The following is a 27,421-nucleotide window of genomic DNA, read 5'->3' as shown; positions in this document are numbered from 1 at the left end:
GGGGGATGGCATGTCCTGGGGGTGTCGGGGTGGCCATGGTGGGGGATGGCGTGTCCTGGGGTTGTCAGAGTGGCCATGGGGGGGGATGGCATGTCCTGGGGGTGTCGGGGTGGCCATGGGGGGGATGGCGTGTCCTGGGGGTGTCGGGGTGGCCATGGGGGACCACTGGATGCCGCGGGGTAGGGGAGCGCGGTGGGCAGGGGCAGGGGGCGAGGGGCTGTGGGGGGGGCCGGGGGGGTCCCGAGAGGGGTCCCAGGGATGTCTCGGGAGTGTCTCGGGGGGTCCAGGGGATGTCCCGGAGGGTTCCCGGGGGTCCCGAGAGGGGTCCCGGGGATGTCCCGGGGATGTCCCGGGGGTGTCCCAGGGGTGTCCCGGGGATGTCCCGGGGGTGTCCCAGGGGTGTCCCGGGGATGTCCCGGGGATCCCGAGAGGGGTCCTGGGGATGTCCCGGGGGTGTCCCGGGGATCCCGAGAGGGGTCGTGGGGATGTCCCGGGGGTGTCCCGGGGGTGTCCCGGGGGTGTCCCGGGGATGTCCCGGGGGTGTCCCGGGGGTGTCCCGGGGATGTCCCGGGGGTGTCCCGGGGGTGTCACGGGGGTGTCCCGGGGGTGTCACGGGGGGTCCAGGGGTCACCGGGGGTCTCCGCGCGCGCTCCGTCACCACGGCAACAGCGCGTGCAGGTGGCGGGGGGCGGGGCCCCGCGCCATGGCCCCGCCCCCTCCGCCTGTCAGTCAGGCCGCGCGCAGCCCACCCTGCTGGGTGCTCGGCCCCGCCCCCCGGCCCCAGAACGGGCGGTGATTGGTGCAGACGCGGCGAGGCCCCGCCCCCGCGGCGCAGGTTCGGGTGAGAGGCGATCGCGGCCGGAGCGGCACCGGGAGCGGCACCGGAGCGGGAGGTACCGGCGGGGCCGGGCGGGGCACAGCGGGGCCGGATCGGACCGGATCGGATCGGATCAAATCGGACCGGACCGGACCGGACCGGGCTGGGCTGGGTTGGGTCGGGTTGGGGTGAGCCGAGCCTAGCCGGGCTGGTCCGGGCCGGGCCGGACCGTGCTTGGCTTTTCCTTTCCCGCTCCTGCGGACCTGGCTCGTTATCGCGACGGGCTGGACAATCGCGACAGGTGCGTGTGTCTCGACAGGCGCGAGTGAATCGACAGGCGAGGATGGAGGGGAGCGCCCCGCCATCCCCGCCCGGGGCGCTTCGCTGGGTATCGCCGCGCAGAAAAGCTGTATGCGGCCGCCGCCCACCCATGGCGACACACCTGTCGCGACAGGCGATGGTGTCGCGACAGCGCGAGGGGTTCGCCTCGGCGGGGTGTAATGCCGGAAACGGCTGCTGCTCCCCGATCGGGCCCGGCTCCCTCTCGGCGCCCTGTCGCGATCGGCAGCGGAGCAGCAGGTGCGCGGGGCACGGCGGACCGGGGACCCCGGGGCGGCGGGGCCGCGGGGGACGAGGGGCGGCGGGGGTCCCGCCGGGCCCGACTCATTGTTCCGCCGGGTCTCCCGGGCGGCCCCGCCCCGGCTCGGAGCATCCTTTGTGCTGGGCGGCCCCGGGCTTTGTCTGCGGAGCCGCCCCGGGCCGGCGAGACCGGGACCCCCCGCGCCTCCGGAGCCCGCACGGGGATCCTCCGCCGGCCCCGCATCGCGCTCCGGGGACCCACGGCAGCGGCACCGCCCCCGAGCCTCGCCCGGGCCCGGCCCAGCCCAGCGCCCCGCACCGGGGCCCGGCCCGGCTCCCGGGGGGGATCCCCGGCCCGGCCCCCCGCTCCGGCGGCAGCCCCGTTTCGGTGACCGCCGCTCCGGCCTCCTGCCGCAGTGCCCCGGGGGTGACGCCGGGGAGTGACGGGGACCCGGGAGCGGCAATGGGACCCGCCGTGTCCCCGCAGCCTGCGCCGGGACCCTCCGCAGCGCCCCGCGCCCGCTCGGGCGTGGCCGCGCAGTGCCCGTTCCGTGCCCGGGCCGGGCCGGGCCAAGGTGCCCGCGGGGACGAGGAGCGCCCGCAGCATCCCGGCTTGGCGGCGGCAGCTCTGACGGAGCATCCTCCTCCCGCCGATCGCGGCCCCGGCTCCTTCCCGGGGCGGTGGCTCGGTGACACCGCAGCTCCTCCTGGCCGGGGGGCGGGCGGCGGGACCCGGCACCGGGACGGCGACACCGGCCTGGCCACGGCCGGAACGGAGCCGGGCAGAGCTGGGGGCCGTGCGGGGTGACCCCCCCGCCGGGGCAGCTCTCGGGCGGGGGGCGATGCCCACCCAGCCGCCGCCTCTGGCCGGCGACAAGCAGTGGTGGCGGGTCGGTGCCACCCGAGTGGCGGTCACCAGGGCCGGCATGACAAAGGGGAGCCCCCGCCGGTGCGGTGGGCGCGGGGTGGGGTCGGGCACGGTGAGCGCCGGGGTCTCGCCGGCGTAGACAAAAGCGGGGGGCGGCGAGGGCCCCCCGGGCTCGGCGCGCCGCACAATGCGGCAGCCCCGGCACAAAGGCCGGGCCCGGCGGCCGCCCCGACCCCAACAGGTGCCCCCAGCAGCCCCGCCGGGGCCGGGGTCCCTTTGTCCTGCAGGGGTCACAGCTGTCCTCGCGGCAGCCGGCGGGGCCGGGGGGGCCGCGAGCCCCCCGAGCGGCCGCGCCGCTTTGTGCGCCGGGAGCGGAGCCGCGGCCGCCGCCCGCCGAGCCGGCCGGGCCGGGGGCTGCGCTGCGGGCTGGGCGGGGGTCCCCGGGCTGCCGGCGGTGCCCCCCCGGCGCTGACGCTGCGGTTCTGCCCTGCTCAGAGCCCGCTGGCTGGCAGAAGGCTCTGGCCACCTCGGCAGCGCGGCCACCGCCGGCCGCTGCTGGCTGTGCCACCGCCGCAGCGCCCGCTGGAACGCGGGACGCGGCCCCGGCGCCACCAGGGCCGGTGCCGTGCTGGCACTGTGGCCCGGGCCCGGGGACAGAGGGGCAGAGCCCCTGGGGATGCTCGGTCTGAGCTTGGGGCTCGCTGGTGTGAGCTGGGGACGCTGGTGGGAGCTGGGGGGACTGAGTGGGAGCGCTGGGTGTGATGCGGGGGCAGTGAGGGTGAAATTGGAGCGCTGGTGTGCCAGACAGGCCACTGTGGGCATCCAGCGCCGGGCACGGGCCTGGCGGCGTGGGGACATCGGGGCAGTGCCAGGGGCGGCTGGGCCTGGGTGGGAAAGGTGCCTGGAGCACGAGGGCAGCGTGGTGGCAGCAGCGTGGGTGGCTCCACGCTGGCCACGGGCAGCACGTGGAGCTGCCAGCTCTTCTCTGTGCACCGTGGCCAGCCCACGCTTGTGCCCCAGCCGTGCCCTGTCCCCCTGCCAGCCCCACACCCCCCGTGCCATGCTCGCAGCCCTCCCGCCCTCCCCCGTGCCGGGGTGTCACGGTGCCCGGTGCTGCGGCGCCGCTGGCAGCCGTGCTCCAGATCCGTCAGCACAGCCCGCTTTCATCTCGGGCTGCCACGTGCCGCCTCCCGCACCCCGCTCCGCACCGCGCCGCCCCTCCCTGCTCCCCTCCGGCATCCCCTGCCCGGCCCAGCCCTGCCCGGGGCTCCCCGGGGCTCAGCGTGCCCCGTGCTGGCGCCGTGGGCACCGGCTCGTCCCCCCTGCTCTCACCCCCCCAGACCGATCTCTGCCCCTGTGTCGTGTCCCTGATGTTGCTGTGGGGACTCGGAGGGTGCTCGGCTGGGGTCACCCCTTGTTCCTGTCGCCCTCCTCGTCCCCCACAGTGTAGCTCCGGGCCCAGGTGTCCCCTGCACAGCCCTCATGCGGAGCGGCAGGTTCCCCACGTGCCTGAGGCAGAGCTGGGGGCAGCAGGGGCGGCTGTGGGCCCTGGACCAGTGCCCAGCGTGCCACAGTGGCCTGGCACGCTGCACGAGGTCAGTGCCACTCCGCCCTGCTTCCCCGGGGGGCTCCTGAGCGGTGTCACAGCTGTGCCACATGCCGGTGACATTCCCCAGGGGGGACTGCCCGCCAGACCCGGCAGCTGCTCCCGCTGCTCTGTGCCGAGGCGAGGGCACCAGGACAAGGTGCCAGCTGGCCCTGGGATCACCAAGGGGCAGGAGCCGGCCCACGAAGGGCTGCTGCCCCCCCTCAGTGCAGCGCTGGTCCCTGGGAACCCCGCTTGTCCCCACCCCTGCAGCTGCGGCGGCCCAGGAATGCCCAGCTGCCGGCCCAGCCCCACGGCCACCAGGGCTCCTGCCGGCCTCAGAAGCCACTTGCTGCCCGGCAGGTGCTGCAGATCCCTGGCACAGCTCGGGCCGGTCCCTTCAGAGCCCTGTCCCTGTCCCAGCACCCACCTGAGGCCACCGTGGGGCTGTGGCAGCACCAGACACCCCTGGCCCCAGGTCCCTGTCCCCAGCAGCAGCAGCCTGTGCCCCTGGCTCAGTTCTGGCCCCAGCGGGGCTGTCCCAGGGGCTGGGGGGGCACCAGGGGCCATTCCCACGGCTCTGCCCAGCGCCAGCACCGTGCCAGCTGTGCCAGCTGTGCCAGCTGTGCCCCACGCTGCCCGCGTGGGTGCCTGGGGCTCTGTCTGGTGCGGGGGTCCCTCGTGGTCCCTGCAGGGGGCACAGAGAGGCAGGGGTCTCTCTGTGGGGCTCTGCAGTGAGGTCCCTGCTCTGGGGGCTCTGGTGGGGTCCCAGCCCACCTGATGCCCCCGGGTGGGCACAGCTGGCACGTGCTGTCCCTGCTCTGGCGGTCGATGGGGTTTGACCTTCACCAAAGGATTTATTGATCGTGTCTGGGGATTCCCCTCGCTGCCGGGGGCTCAGGCAGCGCTGAGGCAGTGTGGGGGTCTCTGGCAGAGCTGGCACCTCATGGGGCTGGGGGCAGAGCCCCCGGCGGGTGATGCCAGCCCTGGTCACTCACGGGGGCAAGGTGGGCAGCCTGCCCTGGGTGTGGGGACACCCAGCCTTGTCCCCATGGCACACGTGGCACTGGCAGCGCAGGGTGGCAGGGACGGGCTCTGGCAGCCCCGCTCAGGTGCTGCGGGGGGGTGGCACTGGCGGGGTGCAGCCCGGAGTCACTGGAGCAGGGCTCCGGGCGGGAGGCAGCCCCAGCCCCGTGCCAGCCCCTCCTCTGCGCGGATTTCCCGGGATAATCCATGGCCACGGCCCGTGCGGGACGCGCAGCTGCGGGGCTCAGCCCTGCCCACCCCGGGCACCTCCGGCCAGGGTGGGCAGCGCCGAGCCCCCAGCCCCGGGGGGGGCTCCCGGTGGTCACCCCGCTGCCGCCTCTGCCCCGCAGCACCATGATGGCCAACGCGGCCACCATGCGGATCCTCATCAAGGGGGGCAAGGTGGTCAACGACGACTGCACCCTGGAGGCCGACGTCTACATCGAGAACGGCATCATCCAGCAGGTGGGGCGGGAGCTGATGATCCCCGGCGGCGCCAAGGTCATCGATGCCACCGGCAAGCTCGTCATCCCGGGCGGCATCGACACCAGCACCCACTTCCACCAGACCTTCATGAACGCCACCTGTGTCGATGACTTCTACCACGGCACCAAGGTAGCCCCGCGCCCCGCCCTGCCCTGCCCTGCCCTGCCCTGCCCTGCGGGGGCTGCTCCCCGCCCCGGGGCTCCCTGCGGGCTCGGGCCGGTGCAGGCAGCTCCCAGCCCCGCGGGCACCCCGCAGGGTCAGCTCCACATCGTGGCGTTGTGTCCCCATCCATCCCGTCCCCTCCTCCCGCGCCGGGGCCGTGACACCCTGTGCCGGCTCGGGCACCTCCCGGTGCCGGTGGCGCTGTGCACCGAGTGTCGCTGCCTGGGAGTGTCAAAGGGCCAGCCCAGGATTGTCCCTGCAGCTCGTCCCAGTGTCCCCAGCGCCCACATAGAGCAGCCATTGTGCCAGGCCAGCGCTGGACAGGCCGTGCCTGTCCCCAGGCTGTCCCCAGGCTGTCCCCAGGCTGTCCCCAGGCTGTCCCCAGCGTGCCCGGTGTCCCTGCGCAGGGGGCTCGGCGCTGTGCTGGTGGGAAGGGGCCCGTGCAATGCCCACGGGCGCCACATGCCAGGCCTGCTCCGTGTCACTGTCACCCGCCTCGTGGCAGCACGGGAGGCCGGCAGCTCCCGAGAGGGCCGATGGGCAAAGGAGCTTTGGGGATTAGCGGGGCGGGGTGAGCCGGGGACAGCGGCAGCGCCACCGCGCCTGCCCTGCCGCCCACGCTGCCGCGGGAGGGGGGCTCCCCGCGGCCCCGGCCCACCCGGGGCTCTGTGCCGGGGGCTGCTGGCTCCCTCAGCACCGCAAATCCAGTGCTCGGGCTGGGGGGGCGCTGGGTGCCCCGGCGGCGGCAGGATGGGGCTCTCCAGATGTGCCGTGCGCCCAGATGTGCTGCTGCAGAGGGGCGGCCGTTGGTGGGGCCGGGGGGATGCGGGGGTCCCCGCCTGCACCCAGGACCCCCGCATGGCTGCGGGCAATGCCCGAACGTGGCCGCCCCAGCCCGGGAGCACCTGGGAGCTCACCTGGCTCAGGGCAGGGGCGGTGCCGGGGGATGAACCCTGACCCCCCCACCGCGGTCCCTGTGCCCCCTGTGCCCCCTGTGCAGGCAGCGCTGGTGGGGGGCACGACGATGATCATCGGGCACGTCCTGCCCGACAAGGAGACGTCGCTGCTGGACGCCTACGAGAAGTGCCGCAGCCTGGCCGACCCCAAGGTGTGCTGCGACTACGCCCTGCACATGGGCATCACCTGGTGGGCGCCCAAGGTGAGTCGGGCGCGGCTCCGGCGGCAGCTGCCGGGGCTAATTCCCAGCCCCGCTGATCCCATTAGCCGCCCGGGGGGTGGGCTGAGCCCCCAGGATGCCTTTTGAGCTGCCCTGAGCCGGGCTCAGCGGGGCAGGGGCTCAGGGGTGCCCCGGGGCAAGGGGTCCCTGCGGGGCCGAGCCCCTCGCTGGGGCAGGGGAGGCGCTGCTGCCGCTCCGTGGAGGGGAGCAGGGTGCCCAGGGCTGGCGGTCCCAGCCTGGGGGGACCCCAACCCACAGCAGGACCCCCGTGGGGGTGGCAGGCAGGGCTGGTGAGCAGCCCCCATCCCACGGCACGCTCAGCCCCTGCAATCCCCTCAAAGCTGCTGCAGTGGGATCAGACCTGGCTCCCGGCTGTGCCGCAGGGAGACCCCGGCCCTGACCCCCGGCCCAGCAGAGCGGGGGTACCCCCCGGGGGCAGGAAAATCCCTTCTGCCCCCCCTCCAGCATCTGTCACTGCCCGTGTCACCCACAAATCCCCATCCCCTGTCCCCGGGGGTGGCCGGGCCCCTCGTGGGGTGAGGCCCCACCCTGACCCCCGGTGCCGGCGCAGGTGAAGGCAGAGATGGAGACGCTGGTGCGGGAGAAGGGGGTGAACTCCTTCCAGATGTTCATGACCTACAAGGACCTGTACATGCTGCGGGACAGCGAGCTCTACCAGGTGCTGCGCGCCTGCCGCGACATCGGCGCCATCGCCCGCGTGCACGCCGAGAACGGAGAGCTGGTGGCCGAGGTGAGGCGGGGCAGGGGACAGCGGGCACCCGGCTGGGCAGCAGCACCCCCACCCTGACCCCCTGCTCCACCCCGACCCCCAACCCCCCAGGGAGCCAAGGAAGCTCTGGATCTGGGCATTACGGGGCCGGAGGGCATCGAGATCAGCCGGCCCGAGGAGGTAGGTGACGGCAGGTGGCACCGTGTCACCGTGTCACCGCGGCGGCGGGGTGTGGCTGGCACGGTCCAGGACATCCGTGCAGCTGCCACCGCCCGTCCTCGTGTCACCCTCACGCCGTGTGTCACGTGTGTCACCGCCGGCTCTCTCCGCAGCTGGAGGCCGAGGCCACGCACCGTGTCATCACCATCGCCAACCGGGTGAGTGTCCCGGGCGTGGCCCGGCGGGGGGGCCCTGCCAGTCCCCTGAGGGTCCCCGTGCCTCCCTCGGGGGCTGGGTACCACGGAGACACCCCCCTGACCCCCTCTCTGCAGACCCACTGCCCCGTGTACCTGGTGAACGTGTCCAGCATGTCCGCAGGGGACGTCATCGCCGCTGCCAAGATGCAGGGTAGGGGACACGGGGGGACACGGGGGGGACACGGGGGGACACGGGGGGACACGGGGGCACCTCCCTCCCCAGCACAGCCGTGGGCACGGGGCACCCGGGGGGGTACGGGAAAACCCACTGGCACAGCTCACACCTGGGCTGGGAGGAGATGGGCCTGGATTGTGGGGCTGTGGGCAGGCAGAGACACACGGGCACGGACAGACACACGGACAGACACACGGGCACGGACAGACACACGGGCACGGACAGACACACGGGCACGGACAGACACACGGACACGCACGGGCATGGGCAGACACACGGACACACATGGGCACGGGCAGACACACGGACACACACGGGCACGGACAGACACACGGACACACATAGGCACGGACAGACACACAGACACACATGGGCATGGGCAGACACATGGACAGATATGGGCACGGACAGACACACGGACACACATGGGCACGGGCAGGCACACAGGCACAGAGAGACACACGGACACACATGGGCACAGACAGACATACGGACACACATGAGCACGGACAGACACACAGGCACAGACAGACATACGGACACACATGGGCACGGACAGACACACAGGCACAGACAGACACACGGACACACATGGGCACGGGCAGACACACGGGCACGGACAGACACACGGACACACATGGGCTCAGACAGACACACGGACACACACGGGCACCGGCAGACACACGGGCACGGACAGACACACGGACACACACGGGCACGGACAGACACACGGACAGATATGGGCACGGACAGATACATGGACACACATGGGCACGGGCAGACACACGGACACACACGGGCACGGACAGACACACGGACACACATGGGCTCAGACAGACACACGGACACACACGGGCACTGGCAGACACACGGGCACGGACAGACACACGGACACACACGGGCACGGACTGATATGGGCTCAGGCAGGCACATTGACCTGGGCAGGCACACAGACAGACATGGGCACAGAGAGACACATGGGCACGTGCAGACACACGGACAGATGTGGGCACAGGCCCACACATGGGCATGGACAGACACACAGGCACAGACAGACACAGACGTAGACACAGACAGGCAGGGACAGGCGCAAGGGCGCCGACAGACACACAGACACAGGCATGGACAGACACACCGGCACGGACAGACACACCGGCATGGACAGACACACGGATGCAGGAACTCGGGTGCGCCTGTGGGGCCGTGCCCTAGCACAGGTGAGCACACCTGGGCCCCCAGCTCTGCTCATGCGCAGGGGACACACACGGGACACACAGGGGACACACCGGTCACACACCTGAGCACACACAGGTCACACACGTGGGACACAGAGGGGACACACAGGTCACACACCTGAGCACACACAGGACACACACAGGACACACATCTGAGCACACACAGGTCACACACCTGAGCACTCACAGGTCACACACCTGAGCACACACCTGAGCACACACAGGTCACACACCTGAGCACACACAGGTCACACACCTGAGCACACGCAGGACACACACAGGTCACACACCTGAGCACACACAGGTCGCACACCTGAGCACACACAGGACACACACCTGAGCACACACAGGTCACACACCTGAGCACACACACCTGAGCACACACAGGTCATACACCTGAGCACACACAGGTCACACACAGGTCGCACACCTGAGCACTCACAGGTCACACACCTGAGCACACACAGGACACACACCTGAGCACTCACGGGTCACACACCTGAGCACACACAGGACACACACGGGTCACACACCCGAGCACACACAGGACACACACCTGAGCACACACAGGACACACACGGGTCACACACCCGAGCACACACAGGACACACACCTGAGCACACACCTGAGCACACACAGGACACACACAGGTCACACACCTGAGCACACACAGGTCGCACACCTGAGCACACACAGGACACACACCTGAGCACACACAGGACACACACCCGAGCACACACAGGTCACACACCCGAGCACACACAGGTCACACCTGAGCACACACAGGTCACACACCTGAGCACACACAGGTCACACACAGGTCACACACTCGAGCACACACAGGACACACACCTGAGCACACACAGGTCACACACCTGAGCACACACAGGTCACACACCTGAGCACACACAGAACACACACACAGGTCACACACCTGAGCACACACAGGACACACACAGGACACGCACCTGAGCACACACAGGACACACACCTGAGCACACACGGGACACACACGGGAGCACTCACAGGTCACACACAGGACACACACCTGAGCACTCACAGGACACACACAGGTCACACACCTGAGCACACACAGCGGGCCCCGTGCCGCGGGCGGTGTCCCCAGGTGTGCCCCGGCACGGCCAGCCGTGCCCACGCGTGCCTCCCCGCAGGGAAGGTGGTGTACGCGGAGACCACCACGGCGCACGCCACGCTCACCGGGCTGCACTACTACCACCAGGACTGGTTCCACGCCGCCGCCTACGTCACCGTGCCGCCGCTGCGCCTCGACACCAACACCTCTGCCTACCTCATGAGCCTGCTCGCCAAGTGAGGCCTGCCCCGGTGTCCCTACCTGCCCCAGGTGTCCCTACCTGCCCGGGTGTCCCTCCCTGCCCTGGGCACCCTTCCCTGCCCCGGTGTCCCTCCCTGCCCCGGGTGTCCCTTCCTGCCCCGGGTGTCCCTCCCTGCCCCGGGGTCCCCATCCCTGCCCCGGTGTCCCTCCCTGCCCCGGGCACCCTTCCATGCCCCGGGTGTCCCTCCCTGCCCCGGGCACCCTTCCCTGCCCCAGGTGCCCTTCCCTGCCCCGGGTGTCCCTCCCTGCCCCGGTGTCCCTCCCTGCCCGGGTGTCCCTCCCTGCCCGGGTGTCCCTCCCTGCCCCAGGTGCCCTTCCCTGCCCCGGGGTCCCCATCCCTGCCCCGGGGTCCCCATCCCTGCCCCGGGTGTCCCCTCCTGCCCCGGGTGTCCCCTCCTGCCCCGGGTGTCCCTCCCTGCCCCGGGTGTCCCTCCCTGCCCCAGGTGTCCCTTCCCTGCCCCGGGTGTCCCTTCCCTGCCCCGGGTGTCCCTCCCTGCCCCGGGGTCCCCATCCCTGCCCCGGGTGTCCCTCCCTGCCCCGGGTGTCCCTTCCCTGCCCCGGGGACCCCATCCCTGCCCCGAGCACCCCATCCCTGCCCTGGGCACCTCTCCCTGCCCCAGGCACTCCTCCCTGCCCCGTGCACCCCTCCCATGGTGTGGGTGCCCCATTCCCTGGGTGCCTCATTCATTCCCTGGGCATTTGCTCCCTGTGTGCCAAGAACTCCAGACACCCCATGGCAGGGCTACCCCTTTCCCCAAGTCCTGGGCTCCCTGGGCACCCCATGGCAGGGCTACCCCATTCCCCATTCCCAGAGCCCTGGGCTCCCTGGGCACCCCATGGCAGGGGTGCCCCATTCCCAGAGTCTTGGACTCCCTGAGCACCCCTTGGCAGGGGTACCCCATTCCCAGAGTCCTGTGCTCCCTGGGCACCCCATGGCAGGGGTACCCCATTCCCCATTCCCAGAGTCTTGGACTCTCTGGGCACCCCATGGCAGGGATACCCCTTTCCCAAGTCCTGTGCTCCCTGAGCACCCCATGGCAGGGGTACCCCTCTCCCCAAGTCCTGGACTCCCTGGGCACCCCAAGCAGCCCTGGCAGTGTCACCCCCAGCCCGCTCTGTCCCCACAGTGACACGTTGAACATCGTGGCCTCGGACCACCGGCCCTTCAGCACCAAGCAGAAGGCCATGGGCAAGGAGGACTTCACCAAGATCCCGCACGGCGTCAGCGGCGTGCAGGACCGCATGAACATCATCTGGGAGCGTGGCGTGGTAGGCGCTGCTGGCCGGGCACGGGGATGGTGCTGGGGCCGGATGGGACACCCCACCAAGGGGGGGCTCACCCCCTGGCACGAGGGTGGCAGGCAAGGAGCTCCCCAGAGCTGGCCTGGCAAGGATCCTGACCCCGCAGCACACCCGGGATTTTGGGGGACGGGGGCGGTGACGGGGAGGGCCACGGCCCATGCCTGCTGACCCCCCCGCGGCGGCAGGTGGGGGGCAAGATGGACGAGAACCGCTTCGTGGCCGTGACCAGCTCCAACGCCGCCAAGATCCACAACCTGTACCCCCGCAAGGGCCGGATCATCCCCGGCGCCGACGCCGACGTCGTGGTCTGGGACCCCGAGGCCACCAAGTAGGTGCAGCCCGTGCCGGGGGGACCCGGGGACGGCTCCCCGCGCCCCGGCAGGCAGTGACAGCGCCGTCCCCCCGGCCAGGACGGTCTCTGCCAGCACCCAGGTGCAGGGCGGGGACATCAACCTGTACGAGAACATGCGGTGCCACGGCGTGCCGCTGGTGACCATCAGCCGCGGGCGCGTGGTCTACGAGAACGGCGTCTTCATGTGCGCCGAGGGCACCGGCAAGTTCTGCCCGCTGCGCTCCTTCCCCGACGTGGCCTACAAGAAACTGGTGCAGCGGGAGAAGGTACGGGGGCAGCGCTGGCTGTGCCAGGGCCGTGCCAGGGCCGTGCCAGGGCCGTGCCAGGGCTGTGCCACAGCGGTGCCAGGGCCGTGCCGGAGCGGTGCCGTGGCTGTGCCGTGGCTGTGCCCGTGCCAGAGCAATGCCATGGCTGTGCCCATGCCAGAGTGGTGCCGTGGCCGTGCCGTGGCTGTGCCACAGCGGTGCCATCGCCGTGCTGGAGCAGTGCCATGGTGAGGGACAGGGCCGCACCGTGCTGGCTGCTGGAGGGGACAGGGGACAGTGCCAAAGGAGGCTCTGTGCCAGGCCGATGCCACGCCGTGCCAGGAGTGCAGAGCAGGGTCCCTGCGGGTCGGTGTGTGGCAGAGGACACTCCCCTGGCTCCTTGCCAGCACGGTGGCACCGCAAGAGGACACTTGTCCCGGCTCGTGGCCACTCCAAGGCACGTGTTGGCCAGCAGGGCTCGCCGTGTCCCCACCCAGGCTGTGCCCTTTGCTGGCTCTCCCGGGGCAGCCCCACAGCTCACGGTGCCCCCTGACACACCGGGACGGGCACACGCGTCCCTGGGGCTGCCCGCGGTGACACCCAGCAGCTCTGGCACGCCCTGTGCCCGCGCTGGGGCTGTGGGGACAGGCTGGGGACAGCGCGGTGCGACGCTGCAAGGGAAGGGCGCAGCTCACAGGAAGATCTTGGCCAGCTCTGGGGCGCTTCTCGGGAGCTCTGGGTGGCTGGGGGGGCACAGGGCATTGCATGGGCTTGGCTTTGCTTGGCTTGATTTTGCTTGGCTTTGTTTGGCTTGGCTCGGCTCGGCTCGGCTCGGCATGGCTTGGCTCCGCCGGGGGGACGGGACGAGGGGCTGCTCTGCCAGGGCCACCCAGCTCCCCCAGCCCCTGCTCCTGCCCCGCTCCGCTTTGCACCGGGAGCCCCACAGCCCGCCCAGGCCCTCCCCGAGCGCCCCCTCCCCAGCCCCAGCACGGCCCAGCCCCTCGCCCCCCGCCCCCCGCCCCGCCCGGCCGATCCGCACCCCGCCGCAGGGCCCCGGCGCCCCGCACGCCGCAGCCCGGCCGCAGCTGATGCTCTCTCCGCTCTCTCTCTCGCTCCCGGCAGAGTTTGAAGCTGCGGGGTGTGGATCGCACCCCGTACCTGGGGGACGTGGCCGTGGTCGTGCATGCCGGGAAAAAAGAGACGGGGACGCCCCTGGCCGATACGCCCACCCGGCCGGCCACGCGACACGGGGGCATGAGGGACCTGCACGAGTCCAGCTTCAGCCTGTCCGGTAAGAGCGGGCCCGGCCCCGGGGCTCGCCCGCGGCCCCCAGCCGGTGCCTTCTGCCGCCAGCCGGGCGCCCCGGGGTGTCCCCATCGCCCCCCGCCACCTCCCGGGGCTCTCCCAGTGCCACCGCAGGTGTCCCGCCATCCCTCCCCTCGGGCTGTCCTGTCACCCCCTCCTCCAGGCTGTCCCCGTCCCCCTGCAGGGCGCTCCCAAGGTACCCCCGCCCTCCCCACGCCCCCTCCCCGGGCAGGGGCCGTGGCAGAGCAGGGAGGTGCCCCCAGCCCCGCAGCTGCAGCCCCCAGCCCGCGACCCCCTCCGGGCACCGTCCGTCGTGTGGCTGCGCTGGGGGGGCTTGGGGGGCGGCCCGGGGGCTGTGCCAGCCGTGGGCACCGGGGCTGTGCCAGCCGTGGGCACCGGGGCTGTGCCAGCCGTGGGTACCGGGGCTGTGCCAGCCAGGGGCACCGGGGCTGTGCCAGCCGGGGGTACCGGGGGCTGTGCCAGCCGGGGGTACCGGGGGCTGTGCCAGCCGGGGGCACCGGGGCTGTGCCAGCCGGGGGTACCGGGGGCTGTGCCAGCTGGGAGCACCGGGGCTGTGCAAGCCGTGGGTACCGGGGCTGTGCCAGCCGTGGGTACCGGGGCTGTGCCAGCCGTGGGTACCGGGGCTGTGCCAGCCGGGGGTACCGGGGGCTGTGCCAGCCGTGGGTACCGGGGCTGTGCCAGCCGGGGGCACCGGGGCTGTGCCAGCCGGGGGTACCGGGGGCTGTGCCAGCCGGGGGCACCGGGGCTGTGCCAGCCGGGGGCACCGGGGCTGTGCCAGCCGGGGGTACCGGGGGCTGTGCCAGCCGGGGGTACCGGGGCTGTGCCAGCCGGGAGCACCGGGGGCCGCTGCTGCCCCGGACGGCCCCCTCCCCGCGCTGCTCCAGGGGCTCGGAACCCCCAGCACCGCTCGGGGCTCCGCTGGCACCGGCAGCTCCGGCCCCTGGGCACGGCGTGGGCACGGGGGGACCTGAACACCAGCGCTGGCAAAAGGCAGGGCTGCAGGAGGCGCTGGTCAGCGCCGGTCAGCGCCGGTCAGTGCTGGTCAGTACTGGTCAGTATTGGTCAGTGTTGGTCAGTATTGGTTAGTGCTGGTCAGTGCTGGTCAGCGCCGGTCAGTGCTGGTCAGTACTGGTCAGTGTTGGTCAGTATTGGTCAGTATTGGTCAGTATTGGTTAGTGCTGGTCAGCTCTGGTCAGTATTGGTCAGTGCTGGTCCGTGCTGGTCCGTGCTGGTCAGTATTGGTCAGTGCTGGTCAGTGTTGATCAGGCTGGTCAGTATTGGTCAGTGTTGGTCAGTGTTGATCAGGCTGGTCAGTATTGGTCAGTGCTGGTCAGTGTTGATCAGTGCTGGTCAGTGTTGGTCAGTGTTGATCAGGCTGGTCAGTATTGGTCAGTGCTGGTCAGTGCTGGTCAGTGTTGGTCAGTATTGGTCAGTCCCACCAGCAGCACAGCCACGGTGGGAGGGGGGGGGGGTCACGGAGCCCCCACAGTGCCCGGGGGTCACGGAGCCCCCACAGTCCCGGGGGTCACCGGGCTGTGCCCAGCCCCCCCCCGGCCCCCGCCGACCGTCCGTGTGTCCGGCAGGTTCTCAGATCGATGACCACGTTCCAAAACGAGCCTCGGCCCGGATTCTCGCTCCCCCCGGGGGCCGGTCGAGCGGCATCTGGTAGAGCCGGGGACGTGTCCCCCAACTGAGCACCGGGCGCCGCCGCCAGCGCCCCCGGGCCCGGCTCCGCCGCGGCGGGGCTCCCGGCCGCGGGGCCCCGCGCTGCCGCTGCCGCTGCCGGCGGGGCCGTGCCGGGGCGGGGCCGTGCGCGGGGGCCGCGGAGGGCCGGGGGCGCTGGGTGCCCCCCCCGGCCCTTTTCTGTTTGCACGTTGGATTTGGATCAGTGAATTTTTGACTTGTTTGTGCATCACGTGGAAATACTCTGAAGTGGTTTGTGTCACTAGTGCAGGGGAGATGCAGGGACCCCCCCTTTCTGCCCCAGCCCCGAGCCAGGACCCCATCCCCATCCCATTCCTGCCCCCCATCGCCATCCCTCCGTGCCCCCGCCCTGAACCCCATCTCCATCCCGACCCCATCCCAGCCCCCATCCCCACCTCTCCATCCCTGACCCCCATCCCAGCCCCCATCCCCACCTCTCCATCCCTGACCCCCATCCCAGCCCCCATCCCCACCTCTCCATCCCTGACCCCCATCCCAGCCCCCTCCCCCCAGCCCCACCTCTCCATCCCAGCCCCTCCCCCCATCCCCACCTCTCCATCCCGACCCCATCCCAGCCCCCCATCCCCACCTCTCCATCCCTGACCCCCATCTCCATCCCAGCCCCCTCCCCCCAGCCCCATCTCTCCACCCCCCCTCCCTGAACCCCCATTTCCATCCCGACCCCATCCCCCCATTCCCATCTCTTCTCCCCCTCCCTGACCCCCGTGACCAGCCCCCCTCCCTGACCCCCATCTGCACCCCCATTTCTGCCCCCTCAAGACCCCAAAGCTCTGTCCCTGACCCCCATCTCCATCCCAAAACCAGCCCCCCAGCCCCCCATCCCTGACCCCATCCCGACCCCAGCCCCCCATTCCCATCCCCCCATTCCCATCCCCCCATCTCCATCCCAACCCCAGCCCCCCCATCCCCCTCCCTGCCCCCCATTTCTGCCCCCCCAGAGCTCTGTCCCTGCCCCTCCCCACCCCCACACGCCCCTTCCTGCCCGCCCTGAGCTCCCCCAGCCCCGCAGGGAGCGGTGTCACACAGCTGGGCCACACCTGGGCCACACCTGGGCTACACCTGAGCCACACCTGGGCCACACCTGGGCCACACCTGGGCCACACCTGGGTCACACACCTGGGCCACAGCTGGGGTCACAGCTGGGTCACAGCTGGGTCACACACCTGGGCCACACCTGGGCCACACCTGGGTCACACACCTGGGCCACACCTGGGCCACACCTGGGCCACACCTGGGTCACAGCTGGGTCACACACCGTGTCACACCTGCACGGGCCCCGGGGGTGCTTGCACACACGTGTGTCACACACCTGGGTCACACCTGGGCCACACCTGTGTCACACACCTGTGTCACACACCTGGGTCACACCTGCACGGGCCCAGGGGGTGTTTGCACACATCTGGGTCACACACCTGGGTCACACACCTGTGTCATACATCTGGGTCACACACCTGTGTCACACACTGTGTCACACCTGCACGGGCCCACGGGGTGTTTGCACACACATGTGCACAGGTGAACCCCTGGGCAGGTATCAGCACACCTGCAGGTGTGTGTCCCATGTCCCACCTCTGTGACGACTGTGCCAGGCCCTCCCCTGCCCGGTGAGGTCCCATGTCCCCTCCCGTGTCCCCTCCCGTGGCCCCTCCCGTGTCCCCTCCCGTGTCCCCTCCCAGGTCACCCCCCCTGCCAGGTGAGCTCCCGTGTCCCCTCCCGTGTCCCCTCCCCGTCCCCCCCCTCCCCAGGCCTGTCCCCGGGTCCCTGTCCCGCGGTGCTGCGGGGGTGTCGCCGCCCCTGCCCCCCGTGTCCCCTGTGCCCCCCGTAGGTCCCTGTAGGTGTTCGGGGCGGTGGCCCCGGGGGGTCCCGTGTCCCCGCGGTGCCACACGGCCGATGTAGGAACCGTTGTGTGCTCATTAAAGACCGTTCACAGCCCGCCTGCGCCTCTGGGGACAGCTCGGGGACACGGGGGGACGGCAGGGGACAGCACGGGGACACGGGGGGACAGCCACGCCTGCGCCTCTGGGGACAGCTCGGGGACACGGGGGGACGGCAGGGGACAGCACGGGGACACGGGGGTACAGCCCCGCCTGCGCCTCTGGGGACAGCTCGGGGACACGGGGGGACGGCAGGGGACAGCACGGGGACACGGGGGGACAGCCACGCCTGCGCCTCTGGGGACAGCACGGGGACACGGGGGGACAGCAGGGGACAGCACGGGGACAGCCCCGCCTGCGCCTCTGGGGGGCTGGGACAGGGACAGGGGACAGCAGGGGACAGCACGGACACAGCCCTGGGGGCGAGTGACCCCCTTCCTTCTGCGCTGGGGACAGGAAGAGACTGGACATGGGGACACGGGGGGGACAGGGGGGACATGGGGATATGGGGCAGACAGAGGGACGCAGAAGGGGTATGGGGACATGAGGGGACACGGGGGGACACGGGGACGTGGGGGAGACAGAGGGACAGCAAGGGCATGGTGGGGACACGGGTGGGGACAGGAGATGGAGAAGGAGGGGACGCGGGACACGCGCGAAGGTTTGGGGACACGTGTGGGCACGTGGGGACACGCAGGGGACACGGGGGGACACGGGGGGGCCCTGAGCGCGGTGCACAAACGGGGGGTGCAGGGGCTGGGGGGCCCTGGGGGTCGGGGGGCTCGGGGTGTGTCACAGGGCGTCCCAGAGTGTTCCTCGAGGGGATCGCGGGGGGCTCCGGGGGGGGCCCCGAGAAGAGTCCCGAAGGGTCACAGAACGGTCCCGAGGGTCCCCGGGGGCTCGGGGGGTGTTCAGGGGGGGCTCGGGGGGTGTTTGAGGGGGTCCGGGGGTGTTTGGGGGGGTCCGAGGGTGTTTAAGGGGCTCTGAGGGTGTTTAGGGGGTGTTTAAGGGGCTCTGGGGGTGTTGGGGGGGTCCGGGGGTGTTTGGGGGTCCGGGGGTGTTTAAGGGTCTCTGGGGGTGTTTGGGGGTCCGGGGGTGTTTGGAGGGTCCGGGGGTGTTTGGGGGGTCCGGGGGTGTTTAAGGGTCTCTGGGGGTGTTTGGGGGGTCCGGGGGTGTTTGGGGGGTCCGGGGGTGTCTGGGGGGGTCCGGGGGTGTTTCGGGGTCCCCGCGGGCTCTGGGGGTGCAGAAGCCGCCGCCCGCCACCAGGGGGCGCTGGTCGGGCCCGTTGCCATGGCGACACGGGCGGGGCCATGTCTGTTGTCATGGCGGAGGGGGCGTGGCCATGCACGTTGCCATGGCAGCGAGGAGGGGCGTGTCCAGGCCCGTTGCGATGCCGAAGGGGGCGTGGCCAACCATTCCAACGCGCAAAGGGGGCGCGGCCATGTCCGTTGCCATGGCGGCGGGGGCGGGGCGGGGCGGTTGGCACCGCCCGCGGGGGGGGCGGCGCAGGCGCGGTCGGTCCGTGCGGTTCCGGCCCGGTCCCGGTCCCGGTCCCGGAGCGGCGGAGCGGGGGCAGCGGAGCGGCGGCGGCCGCGGCCGAGCGGTGAGTGCGGCGGGGCCGCCCGGGGGCAGGGAAGGGAGCGGGCAGCGCTGCTGCCGTCCGCCGCATCCCCGCACCGGCCGCCGCCGCCCGGCAGCACCGGCCGGGGGGGGCCGCGGGGCCTTGGGGATGGAGCGGCGGGGCCGGGCCGGGCCGGGAACGGGGCTGGACAAGCGAGGCCAGAGGGGCGAGGGGACATGGAGCGTCCGGGGGTGAGGGGGGGGCCGGTTCGTGCGGTAACGCCGGGGATGGAGCGGTTGGAGCCGGGCCGCGAACGGGTCCGGGCCGAGCGGGGAGGCCGAGCGGTCCCGCGGGGCCGGTGGCGGCGAGGCCCGGCCTGACTCAGCGGCGGCCGCTCCTGCGTCCCGGCCGCGGCTCCCGCGGGCACGGCACGGAGCGGCCCCGGCACGGCACCGGCCCGGTGCCGGTACGGCACGCCGGCAGCCGTAGTCTCCGCTCCGGCCCCGCGCAGCGCCGGGCATCGCTGCCGGTACCGGCCATCACCCGGAGACCTGCGGGACGCGGGCCGCCGCCGCTCGGGCGCTGCTGGTGCCGCCGGTCCCGTCCCGCGAGCGATGCCGCGGCCCAGAGCGGCAGGTGGCTGTCACCGTGACACACCGAGCGTGACGCGCTCTCGGTCCCCGCACTCATGGCGGCACGGCACCGGTACGGCGGCGGCACCGGTGAGGTGACGCTGTCAGGGACGCGCGCGTGTCGGGATGGGGCCGGGCCGCTCTCTGCGCTCCCCCGCCACTCCCGGGATATCCAGACCCATCTCCCGCCGGGATCTTCCCGAGCGGCTCCTCCCGCCGCGGCCGGGCACGCAGCCCCGGCCCCTGACACCCCGCAGGGTCCCGGGGCTCCCGGGGATGTCCTGAGCGCGCACGGTGCCTCCCGTCGCGCCCGTGGGGACACTGGGGACAGCCGTGTGTCCCGGCGGCGTGTCCCGGGCGCGCTGTCCCGGCCGGGGATGCGAGCGCGTCCCCCGCCCGGCCCGGCTCTCGGCCCGGCTCGGCCCGGCTCGGCCCGGCTCATCCCGCGGCATTAATATTTCAGGAGCGGGGGGAGGGCCGCGCTCTGCACATGCTCCCGCCGCCGTACCGAGTTATTTAGGTTAGCGGGAGCCGAGCGCGGCGGGGGGATTGGGGCGGGCGGGCGGGCACTCGCTCCGCGCCCCGAGCCAGCATCCCCGCCGGGAGCCGCCAGCTCCCGGTGCCTGAACGGCCGGCTTGCCTCGCCGCGGGCCGGGACGCGCGCTGCCGCCGGCCACCGGGAAGGGTGCCGGGGCCGGAGCCGGTACGGAGCTGGGGATGGAGCCGGAGCGGAGCCGGGCGCCGGCGGACCCACCTGTGCCCGCCGCAGCGCGGGGATGCTCCGCTCGGGGCGGGGGGAGGCGGCTCCGGGACGAACCGGGGGGGGACGTGGGCGAGCGGCCCCCGCCGCCAGCGCCCGGGCCGCCGTGCCCGCTGCCAGATCCGCGGCGGCTCCGCACGGCGCTCGGCCCCCGCCGGGCTGTCTGCCACCCCCCTGGCGTGTTTGTCACTTGAGAAGCCACCGGGACGGCTCCCAAAATAGAAGCCGCCAGTCGCAGCAGCCCAGTTCGCACCGGCACCGCGGTGCTGCTCGGCTCCCGGTGCCCGCCGCCGGTGCCGCCCTCGGCCGCCGCGCTGGCAGCTCACGGCCTCACTCTGCTCCCGTTTGTTTGGGCAGAGCGGCCGCGGGGGCTGCGGCGTGGGACCGGGCCCGGACGACCTCTGCGTGCGCCCCGGCAGCGCCGCGGGACGGGCACGGACGCACGCCCGGGGCTTCGGTGGCCGTCGGGCCGTGATTAGCAGCTCCCGCCCGGACAATTAAAATGCAGCGGTAAGCGTCCCCCGCCCGGCCGGGCGCCCGGCAACGACCCCTCTCCTCTGGGCCCGCCGGGAATCCGGGCTCCGTTCTTATTTTCGTTCGTTTTTCTTGGCGAGAGCCGGCGGCAAACCGGCCGGGCCGGAGGCTCCCGGCCCTGGGCGCGTCCGTCAGCCGGCGTCGGGGCGGCAGCGGGTCGGAGGGTGCCGCGGGGCCCGGCCGCCCTGTCATTACACCGGGGCGTGCTCGGCGCTGCGCCGGGGGCTCGGAAGGCGTTCGGGACGGTGGGGACGGGCCGGGTGGCACCGGGCGGCGTCCCCGCTCTGCCGTCGGGACGCGCCGGTGCCTGGCGGGGTCACGGTTCTCCCGGGGGGGCAAGGTGCTCCCGGCGGGATCACGGTTCCCTCCGCGTGTCAGGGTGCTCGGTGGGGATCAGGGTGCTCCCCCCATGTCAGGGTGCTCGGTGGGGATCAGGGTGCTCCCCCCGTGTCAGGGTTCGCCCCCGCGCTCTCACGTGTGCCAGCGTGTGCGGGACTCGAGGTGCGGCTGGCGCGGTGACACCCCCGTTGATGCCGGCGGGGAGCCCGGGGGTCCCTGCCCAGTCCCGCAGGACGGGGGATGCCGCAGAGCCCCGGCGGCCTTGCCGGTCCCGCGGGCATCCCCCGCCCGGCCCGGGGTCCCGCTTCGGCAGCTGCCCCGTGATTTGGGGAAGGGCCGGCAGTGGCAGCGGGGTGTCAGCTGCTCCCCGCCGTGCGGGCAGGCAGCCGTTCCCCGTTCCCGTGCCCCGCTGCCGCCCCCGCCGCAGCCCCGTGCCCGGCGCGGCGGTACCGGCAGCCGCGGCACCGCAGTGCGCGTGGCTCTGGCTCAGCGCCGCGCATGACTCAGCTCCGCCGCCGGAGCCAGGGGAGGGGGGCGCGATGGGGACAGCCCTGGGGGACCCCTGCCCGCGCCCCGCCGCCGCCTTGCCGCCAAACGGGCGCGGGACGGGCCGCGGCTCTCGCCGGTGCCGGGAACGGGTCGGTGCGCACCTCGCCGTGCGGGGGCGGCGGCGGCGCGGGGGCCTCGGTTCCAGCTGCTGCGTGCTGGCTAAAAATACCGACCCCCCCCGCGGCTGCGTGCGGTAACGCGGCGGGCTGGGACGGGGGTCCCGGGGGTCCCGGAACGGCTCAGCTGCCGGGGGGTTCGATCGGCTGCGGCCGTGCGGCATCGCCGGTGCTGAGTCACCGCGGTGCTGTACCCGAGACCGGGGGGACTGCGGCCACCGGGACCTTGTGCCCCCCAGACGGGCCCCGGGGGTGGCAGCGCCCCGGGGTGGCAGCGCCCCACGGGCCCCAGCGCTGCAGCCCCGGGGCGCAGATGTGCGCCGCCGCTGTGCCCCCCTCGTTCCCCCGGGATGTGGCATTGGAGGGGGGGCTGGGGGGCTGCACCTCCCCCTGCCCCCGCCTGGCAGCTGGCCCGGCCCGCGGCCCCCCTCGCCGGGGAGGGAAGCGGATTAACGCCGCCGCTGCCGCCGCTGCCGTGCGGGGGGGCCGCGGGAGCACCGGGACCCCCGCTCCCGGGAGAGGGCCGCTCCTCGGCGGCTGCACTGGAGCGTTTTGTGCGGGACAGTGAGACTGGGGCTCCCGCCCCCCACTCTGCTGCGGCTCCCCGTGCCCTGCCGTGCTGGCTCTGCAGCCGGGGGGTCCTGCAGCCCCCGGCCATCTGGGTGGAGGCCGCCTGCCGGCAGATGTTGCCCCTCTAAGCCCTGCTCTAATGGACCCCGATCCCGATCCCGGCCCCGGCAGATTAGGCAGCACCGGGGGCTGGAGAGGGGGGCCCTAAGCTGCTTATGGGCAGCAGCCCCCAGGAGCCCCCTGGGCTCACCCAGGGCAGCAGCCCCCGGGCACCGGGGCAGTGCCCTCGGCAGGGCTGGCATCCCCTCAGCAGTGCCTGCCCCCTGGGACCCCTGCCCCCGAGCCACATCCTGCTCTGTATCCACCCAACACCCCAAACCCAGCTCCCCTGGGTGCCCTGTTCAGGACAGGTGGGCCACACCGGGGCTCCCGGGGGCCCTTGTGCCCCCCTGCCCTACCTGGGGTGCAGCTGGACTGGGGGTCCCACAGGGTGCACGGTGACAGCCTGGCACTGCTGTCCCTTGGTGTTGGGGCACAGTTGGGATGGGCACCCCAGGTCCCAGTGCCCCTGGTACGGGGTTGGGGTGGGATGGATGCCCCGGGTCCCAGTGCCCCTGGTGTGGGGTCTGGGTGGGATGGATGTCCTGGATCACAGTGCCCCTGGTGTTGGAGTCTGGGCGGGATGGATGCCCCAGGTCCCAATGCCCCTGGAGTTGGAGCACAGTTGGGATGGATGCCCCGGGTCCCAGTGCCCCTGATGTTGGAGCACAGTTGGGATGGATGCCCCGGGTCCCAGTGCCCCTGGAGCGGGGTTGGGGTGGGATGGATGCCCCAGGTCCCAGTGCCCCTGATGTTGGAGCACAGTTGGGATGGATGCCCCAGGTCCCAGTGCCCCTGGAGCGGGGTTGGGGTGGGATGGATGCCCCAGGTCCCAGTGCCCCTGGTGCGGGGTCGGGGTGGGATGGATGCCCTGGGTCCCAGTGCCCCTGGTGCGGGGTCTGGGTGGGATGGATGCCCCAGGTCCCAGTGCCCCGGTGTTGGAATCTGGGTGGGATGGATGCCCCAGGTCCCAGTGCCCCTGGTGCGGGGTCGGGGTGGGATGGATGCCCCAGGCCCCAGTGCCCCTGGTGCGGGGTTGGGGTGGGATGGATGGCCCAGGTCCCAGTGCCCCTGGTGTTGGAGTCTGGGTGGGATGGATGCCCCAGGTCCCAGTGCCCCTGGTGCGGGGTTGGGGTGGGATGGATGCCCCAGGCCCCAGTGCCCCTGGTGCGGGGTCGGGGTGCCCGGGGTGCCAGTGTGACCCCTGTCTCTTGGCAGCTGGGGCATGGCCGTCAATGTGTACTCGACGTCGGTGACCAGCGAGAACCTGAGCCGCCATGACATGCTGGCCTGGGTCAACGACTCCCTGCAGCTCAACTACACCAAGATCGAGCAGCTCTGCTCAGGTGGGCTTGTGGGGGACACGGGGGGCGTTGTCAGGGTGCCCCCAGCCCCTGGTGACCGTGGCTGGGCCCGGCGCAGGGGCTGCCTATTGCCAGTTCATGGACATGCTGTTCCCCGGCTGCGTGCACCTGCGCAAGGTGAAGTTCCAGGCCAAGCTGGAGCACGAGTACATCCACAACTTCAAGGTGCTGCAGGCCGCCTTCAAGAAGATGGGAGTGGACAAAGTAGGTGCCTGGGGACTGCAGCGGGGGCTGCCCCGTGGGAGGTGACCCCGCTGGGGTCCGTGCTGCCCGTGCCAGCGTCCCCGCTGAGCCCTCGCGTGCCCCCAGATCATCGCCGTGGAGCGGCTGGTGAAGGGCAAGTTCCAGGACAATTTCGAGTTCATCCAGTGGTTCAAGAAGTTCTTTGACGCCAACTACGACGGGAAGGAGTACAACCCGCTGCTGGCGCGGCAGGGCCAGGACGTGGCGCCCCCCCCTAACCCAGGTGATCACATCTACAACAAACCCAAGAAACCCATTGGCACTGCAGGTAATGTCCGGGGCCCCCCAGCGAGCGCTGCCCCCCGCCCTCCGCACCCCTGGTCACGGCCAGGCGTCCCCCTGCCCCTGCCTGCGCCCTGCTCTGCTGCCTGCCCTGCCCTGCCCTGCCCTGCCCTGCCCTGCCCTGCCCTGCCCTGCCTGCCTGCCACGGGGGGCTGCAGGGACACCCAGACTGCGGAGCACAGGGACCCTGGCTGCCTCCACCTGCCTGCTCAGCCCGGCCTGGGCTGGTTTGTCACCCCATGCTGCCATCCCCCCGTGCTGTGCAGCTCCCGTGGGCACTGGGGGCTCTCTGTGCTGCCCCAGTGGGGGCTACCAAGGTCTGGGGCCTCCTCAGCCCCCGTGCCGAACCCCAAACAAGCCACGAGCACCCTTGGAGGGCTGGGGGCACGATTTGCCAGGGGAAACTGAGGTAGGGGGGAGGCTGAAGGTGGGAGAACCCGGAGCCGTGGCTCTGCACAGGGGATCTGCCTGCCCTTGCTGCTGCCCCCCACTCAACGCACGGGGGGTCCCTGCTGGCAGCCCCCCCAGCCAGCATTAACCCACTGGTCCCCGTGTGCCGTCAAGTGCCCCAGAGGACCTCCCCCACGGGCCCCAAGAACACCCCGAACCCAGCCCGCCTCGGCAACGTGCCCAGCGGCATCCTACGGAAAAACTCGCCCGCCGCCCGCAACGGCGGCACCGAGGCTGACGCGCAGATCCTGGAGCTCAACCAGCAGGTGGGGAGGGGAGGGGAGGGGAGGGGAGGGGAGGGGAGGGGAGGGGAGGGGAGGGGAGGGGAGGGGAGGGGAGGGGAGGGGAGGGGAGGGGAGGGGAGGGGAGGGGAGGGGAGGGGAGGGGAGGGGAGGGGAGGGGAGGGGAGGGGAGGGGAGGGGAGGGGAGGGGAGGGGAGGGGCCCTGCCGGGGGCTGGGGGGCGGCCTGGCGCTGGGGCTGAAGGTTTTGGCCCCTGCTGCACAGCTGATGGACCTGAAGCTGACAGTGGATGGGCTGGAGAAGGAGCGGGATTTCTACTTCAGCAAACTGCGGGACATCGAGCTCATCTGCCAGGAGCACGAGAACGAGAACAGCCCCATCATCACCGGCATCGTCAGCGTGCTCTATGCCACGGAGGTGAGGGCCGGGCGCCTCGGGCTGCCCCTGCAGCCCTGTCCTGCGCCCTGCAATTCCCCGGGAGGGGAGGGACTCCCTTCCCCCGCAGTTGTCCTTGTTCACTCCGTGGGGCACCAGGAGGGCGCGGGGCTTTGCCAAAGCCCTCACAGCACGCCAGGTGGAGGCCGGCGTGCCCACCGGTGCCACCCCCGTTCCCCCCAGGAGGGCTTTGCCCCACCGGAGGACGACGAGCTGGAGGAGCAGCCGCCAGAGGAGCAGGACGAGTACTAGCCCCGGCCCGCGCCCGCGCCCCCCGCGCCGCCCCCCACCACAGACCTCGGAGGTCCGAGCCCGCGCCTCGCCCGCCCCGTCACACGCCACGGCGGCTCCGGCAGCTCCGGGGGGAAGCACCATCTCCATAACCAGCCGACATCCCCGGGCGAGGAGCGCGGCTGCGCCGGGGCGGGGGCTGGGGACGGGCTCTGGCCCCGCGCCGGGGCCTGCCCGCACCACCCCCTCCCCATATTTATTTCTGTTGTCCCCCCGGTGTGAGCGAGCGCCGCGTCCGCCCCGGCGTCCTGCGTGCCCGCGGTGAGAGTGAGGAGGGAGGCCCGGTCCTCGGGGGCTGGCGCGGGGTGCCGTGAGCCGCTCACCTTGCTGGGACCCTCAGGGCCCCAGGACCCCCGCGGCAGAGCCAGTGCCAGCCTGGCAGCCTGCTGGAGTGGGAGGCCACGGAGCAGAGGAGAAGCACGTTGGTTCAGCTTGCTGGGAAGGTGAAAAGGAAAGCCCAGCCCAGCGCGGCCATGGCAGCGGGGGGCACCTGCAGCCACGGGGGTCCCGGAGAGGGGGCTGTGCTCAGCACGGCATGGAACGGCAGCGGGCCCTCTCCTCTCGCCGGTGGCCCCCGCGGAGCCGGGGCTGGGCTGGGTCACCGCCAGGGCTCGCAGCGCCCGCCCGCCCCGGCTGCCATGTCCCTGTCGCATCGCTTGTCTGGTCCATCACTCCGGTCGCAACGCTGCATCTGTGTTCGGTTTTATTTAAATAAACTCGTGTGGTAACACTGCGTGCCGCGGTCACTGCGGGGTCCTGGACTCGCTTCCTGACCCGCGGCAGGACGGGGGGAAGTGGGAGTGGGCACGGGTGGAGGCTCTGGGACCACTGCGTGTGAGGAGGGCTGGGCCGAGAAATTAGATGGCCAGTTTTTTTGGGGAGGTAATTTGGGGTTTGAAAGCCCGGAGCGACCGTGGGACACGCTCCTGCCTCAGCCGGGGCGGGATTGTGCGGGGTGCGGGACGGTGTGGGGCGGGATCTATAGGGGCGGGATGTATAGGGGCAGGAAGGGGCCTTGGGCATCGCGGAGCCGCTACGGAGCAGGGAACTGCGGCCATAGGAACACCCCTATAGCAAACCGGAGAGTTTACTCTGTCATTGACCACGAGACCAGGGGAGAGCGCGAACGCAGTCCCCCACTACCACAAATTATGCAGTCGAGTTTCCCGCATTTGGGGAAATCGCAGGGGTCAGCACACCCGGAGTGCAAGGGATGAGCCTCGCCCTGGGAAAACCACCTGCCTGATCATGGTGTCTCCCCTGCCAGGTAAGTATGCCCGACACCGCACCCCGCCCGCCGGCCCCGCCCGCCGCACGCCCCGACAACACACCACCAGCCCCGCCCCGGCCCCGCTCCCGCCCGGCCCCGCGCTGCGGCCCGGCCCGCACGGCCCGGCACGGCCCGGCCCGAGCAGCGCCCGCGGACGCGCCGGGACAGCGCGGGCTTGGCGCGGGACGAGGCCCGGCATGCCGCGCGGCGCTCGAAAATCTGCATGGACACGCCTACAACCGCAGCTTCAC

At 72.0% G+C, this 27,421-nt stretch overlaps 2 protein-coding genes across 4 annotated transcripts; both read left to right on the top strand.

Moving 5' to 3' along the window:
* Positions 1-5,229: 5,229 nt before the first annotated feature.
* DPYSL5 (dihydropyrimidinase like 5) lies at positions 5,230-15,504 on the top strand (the record flags this gene model as incomplete). The annotated part of the gene is made up of 12 exons (XM_084203662.1): positions 5,230-5,490; positions 6,524-6,682; positions 7,272-7,451; positions 7,542-7,610; positions 7,763-7,807; positions 7,922-7,997; positions 10,429-10,585; positions 11,738-11,879; positions 12,098-12,240; positions 12,323-12,530; positions 13,632-13,800; positions 15,419-15,504. The coding sequence occupies 12 exons, from the start codon at positions 5,230-5,232 to the stop codon at positions 15,502-15,504; spliced, it is 1,695 nt and encodes a 564-aa protein (XP_084059788.1).
* Positions 15,505-18,923: 3,419 nt separating this feature from the next.
* On the top strand, positions 18,924-26,630 carry MAPRE3 (microtubule associated protein RP/EB family member 3). 3 transcript variants are annotated; one of them, XM_084201695.1, is made up of 7 exons: positions 18,924-19,037; positions 23,813-23,940; positions 24,017-24,162; positions 24,268-24,469; positions 25,048-25,199; positions 25,439-25,591; positions 25,793-26,630. In XM_084201695.1, exons 2-7 carry the CDS (start codon positions 23,820-23,822, stop codon positions 25,859-25,861), a joined length of 843 nt encoding a protein of 280 aa, XP_084057821.1. In that variant the 5' UTR covers positions 18,924-19,037; positions 23,813-23,819; the 3' UTR covers positions 25,862-26,630. The 3 variants fall into 3 exon arrangements, with proteins under 3 accessions (XP_084057821.1, XP_084057822.1, XP_084057820.1); XM_084201696.1 differs by lacking the exon at positions 18,924-19,037 and adding an exon at positions 20,631-20,897 and having other exon boundaries at positions 24,268-24,424; XM_084201694.1 differs by lacking the exon at positions 18,924-19,037 and adding an exon at positions 20,631-20,897.
* The last annotated feature ends 791 nt before the right edge of the window (positions 26,631-27,421 follow it).

This window comes from Fringilla coelebs (assembly GCF_963513975.1).
Source record: "Fringilla coelebs genome assembly, chromosome: 3".
NCBI lineage: Eukaryota > Metazoa > Chordata > Aves > Passeriformes > Fringillidae > Fringilla > Fringilla coelebs.
Note: the sequence above shows the minus strand (reverse complement) of the source record. Positions and strands in the feature narration are given on the sequence as shown.